The sequence below is a fragment of the Rhinolophus ferrumequinum genome, chromosome 8 (genome assembly GCF_004115265.2).
Source record: "Rhinolophus ferrumequinum isolate MPI-CBG mRhiFer1 chromosome 8, mRhiFer1_v1.p, whole genome shotgun sequence".
Taxonomy (NCBI): domain Eukaryota; kingdom Metazoa; phylum Chordata; class Mammalia; order Chiroptera; family Rhinolophidae; genus Rhinolophus; species Rhinolophus ferrumequinum.
Window position 1 is genome coordinate 91,147,001 of NC_046291.1, and position 3,732 is coordinate 91,150,732.

Consider the following 3,732-nt stretch of genomic DNA (forward strand, 5'->3'; position numbering starts at 1 on the left):
ATTTGAATTGCTCTCCAATGGAGCTGTACTTCCTAGCACCATGTCTAGCTCAATAAATATTTGAGAAAATGAATGAATCCTTCCTTATGAAATGTTACATCCACTGCTGCACAGGCCTGCTTCTCACATTCTGACAGCTGGTGTAAACCAACAGCACGCGCATGTGCGTGTGTGACCTTGGCTGTCCCCGCTGACTACACTGAGCTGCACCATCCTCAGGCTTTCAGGTATGTACTCAGGTGCGCGAAGCTTGGCTTTTGTTGCTAGAATTTGCATTACCTTCCTCACCAGGTAATTTATTTACTTAATTCATATGGTGCCCAATTTAAATCATTTGTACTAAATTGCTAATAAAAATGAATTCCCTCCAATCTTTTCCCTGGTAATAATATCAATGCTCTTTTTTTATTTTAATCTCCTTTTGAAAGTATTTATTTGTTCTCAGGCAGAAGAACAGTATGCTCCCAGGATCTGATTTTTGCCCTTTGGATTCCCTGGTGTACCACCAGTACCTAAAGAAACATTGTACTTATTTTTAACAAAAAAAAAAAACCCTGAACTATTATTTCCCTGTTGCTGACAGATCAAAAAGTTTGCACCTTAAAATAATACCTGGCCCTATTGGCTATCTTTGATGAAGGCCACTGTCTCCAGCTTTCCAATGACAAGTTAATACTTTATATTATAGCCAACTATTACTCTTTAAGATTCTTAGAAATGGACAAACCACTTGTTGCTTACTTTGGTTGTTCCTGAAGAGGTGTTACTACTGTGTGGAAAAATTCAAGGTGATAATTGTCACTTTATGGCTTGGTACCACACTGGAACATGCCACCTGTTCCCAAAGGATGGTGGCTCCTTCTATACTTTATAACTGTGCAGACTGAGTCATCTAACACCTGAATATTACGCTTATTGGGATTTTCAATCCCTATATTCATGCCTTCTGCTTTGAGAGATCCCACATTGGGTACATATTAATGTTTTAAGCAATCTTTAAGGACATCTGCAATAGACATATATCTTCACATATAAACTTAAAAAAATACTTTAACACAATACATTGTACGGCATAGAACTAGAATTCAACGTAATATATTACATTGCTAAAATATTCATATAAATATCATATATGCATGGATTCACTGCATTAGAAAAATTCATCTATTAGGCTATCAAAGACGTTTTCAGTAAACCCCCCAGAAAACCATTTTAACAGTAGGAACACTAAAAAGAACAACTATGAGGTTTATGAACTAATGGTAGGCGAGAGAATTCTTTACATTTGCTATCGATTATGTCACAACAGGCACAATCTGCAATACAATTTTAGGCTAGCATTGTATAAAAATACTTTTTAACACAATACTTTTGATCGGTGTAGTACCACTTAGAAAACACCCCAGCTGTGTAGTTATTCCACTTGAGGACCTACCAGAACAATTCGTCTTACTGCTCCCAGCTAGCTCTTTAAGCATCAACTTGGAAAGCAAGTTCTCTGACACGTAACACCCCCCCCCCCCCCCCCCCCACAGCCATATAGCCAAATAACCTCCTACATCTACGGCTGGCACACTGGTAAGTCACCGACGGGCATCCATCTCCTACAAGGGGTGAGATGGCGGTGTGTGGAGCCTGTTTTCCGTTCCAGGTTTGGGATGGATGAAAAAAGAGGCAGACGCAAGGTAGATTTTGGGCGTGTGTGTATGCTTTCTATGCCACATCTGGGCACTACGGAGACGACGAGTTTAATCTGGCATATCAATATTTAACTTGGGAGGTGGGGGAACATACTTTCCGGGGCTCTGCGTTATTACTACCCTGGCCTTCTTTCCAAACATTGGAGCAATCTTAGGAGCATCTGGAACAGATGTTTCTTCAGCATCTTCACTCTCTTCATGATGTAGGTCATATGAAATGTTCCCATATTCTCTTAAAAATGGGAAAATTTCAAGCAGAAACTGACAGAAATCTCGGCGGATACCAAACCACCAATGGTTGCCCCCTTTTCGCCTAAATGTTGTGGCCATTAAAGTTATTAATGAAAGCCAAAGGGGGACAAATATGGAGATGTAAGAGAATGTATTGTGGCCATCCAATCTGTGAACTAGCAGAACTTCAAAAGTGAGTAGGGGCACGACAATCGTTATCCAGCTGATGGCCATGGTCACGTGTGTCCTTCGCTGTTCCGCAACCACATCCAGAGACCGCAGGAACAGGAGCGACCAGACGATGTAGTAGAGGACGACCAGGCAGAGGAACGACATGAGAATCCAGAGGGGCACGAACACCACCAGCCACGGCCAGTGGATAATCCTGTCCAGCTTTAGGGCGATGAAGATAAACTGCAGGATGTTGACAGAGCACAGGATCTCCAGCTCAAGTGACCGATCGTGTCGAAAGCCCCACACGCAGGCAGCCACGGATACCGGCGATACGAAGAAGAGCGGCATGAAGACCAGCAGCCAGAAGTGGATCCCTCTCTCCACCCTGTCGCAGACCAGGACTTCGAACATGAGCAGGAGCAGGTGGATGCCCACGGCGATCAACATGGCTTTGAACTCGACGCAGGCCTCTCCCTCCGTGCGGTAGCGAGGGTTGCGGGCCCAAACGCCCGCACCCACCGAGGCGCCTGCGATGACAAGGAGCTTCCACAGCCATACGGGGGCGAAGACGGCCCAGTAGCTCCACTGGATGATGCCGTCCAGGCGGAGGGGCAGCAGTACCGAGAAGAGCAGCAGGCAGGCGTAGATGAGGAACTTACTCGGGTTGAAGTCCTGGAACAAGCCCCTGGGGTTCATGGCGAAGCCTCTGCTCGCCGACCCCGGCCTGCTGCTCAGCCCCGCGTCTCCGCCGCTTCGCTGCCCGCAGCCTCCCGCGCCCGGCCTACGTCGGCTCCAGGTGGGAAGTGGCCGGGGGTGGCCCGGCCTAGGTGGCGACTCGCAGCGAGAGGCCGGAGCACGTGCGCGCGCGGTCACGTGGACCGGCCGGAACCGCGGTGGGGCGTGGCGAGCGCGCCCGCGCCCTCCCAGCGACCCGCGGGCCGGGGGTGAGGCGCGGGGTAGGTAACGGGGGCCGCTCGGCCCCGCGGCCGCCCCTTTCACTCCGTACCCATTGGAGAGCAGTTACTGCGTGCGGCGCCGGGACGGACGGGGGCGGCGGCTCCGGCTCGGGGCCTGCTGTGCTGCTGACTCCCCAGCCCGCCCGTTGGCGGCGAGCGGCCCGCGACCTCGGGCGGACGCTTCCTGGAGGTGTCGGGAGCCGGGAAGCGGGAGTGAGCTCACATCCTCCCGGCTGGCCCAGGGGCGGACCCGGGCGGGGCGGGACCCGGGCGGGCCGGAAGCCAGTGGGCGCGCGGCCCGCGGCGGGCGCCCTGCCCTCGCTCGCGGCCGGCCCAGGGGCTCGGGCGCCTGCGGGGAGGCTCCGGCGCGGGGAGGAGGGCGGAGGGCAAGGCGTGGGCACGAGCGAAGGCTGTGGCCGGACGAGTGTGAGAGTTTGTGGGCGTGGGAGTGGGTGCCGCCAACTAGGACCGCACAGGGCAGGTGTGCCCGCGTGGGGGCGTGTGCGTGCGCGTGCGCGCGCGCGCCCGTGGGGCGGTGGGCTTGTCTCCGCGGAGGCCGGAGGCCGGGGTGTGGAGTCGTAGGGTGCGCGCGGTAGGCTGGTGGCCTTTGCCCGGAACAATGGCTTCCAAGGCTGGACTCCGCCCGGTGGGACAGCAGACAGTTCTCGGGC

The 3,732-nt window shown here is 52.7% G+C and overlaps 1 protein-coding gene across 1 annotated transcript; it reads right to left on the bottom strand.

Moving 5' to 3' along the window:
• Window positions 1-263: 263 nt before the first annotated feature.
• On the bottom strand, window positions 264-3,275 carry TMEM185B (transmembrane protein 185B). Its single transcript, XM_033112376.1, has one exon. It carries the CDS (start codon window positions 2,799-2,801, stop codon window positions 1,749-1,751), a length of 1,053 nt encoding a protein of 350 aa, XP_032968267.1. The 5' UTR covers window positions 2,802-3,275; the 3' UTR covers window positions 264-1,748.
• Between the last annotated feature and the right edge of the window lie 457 nt (window positions 3,276-3,732).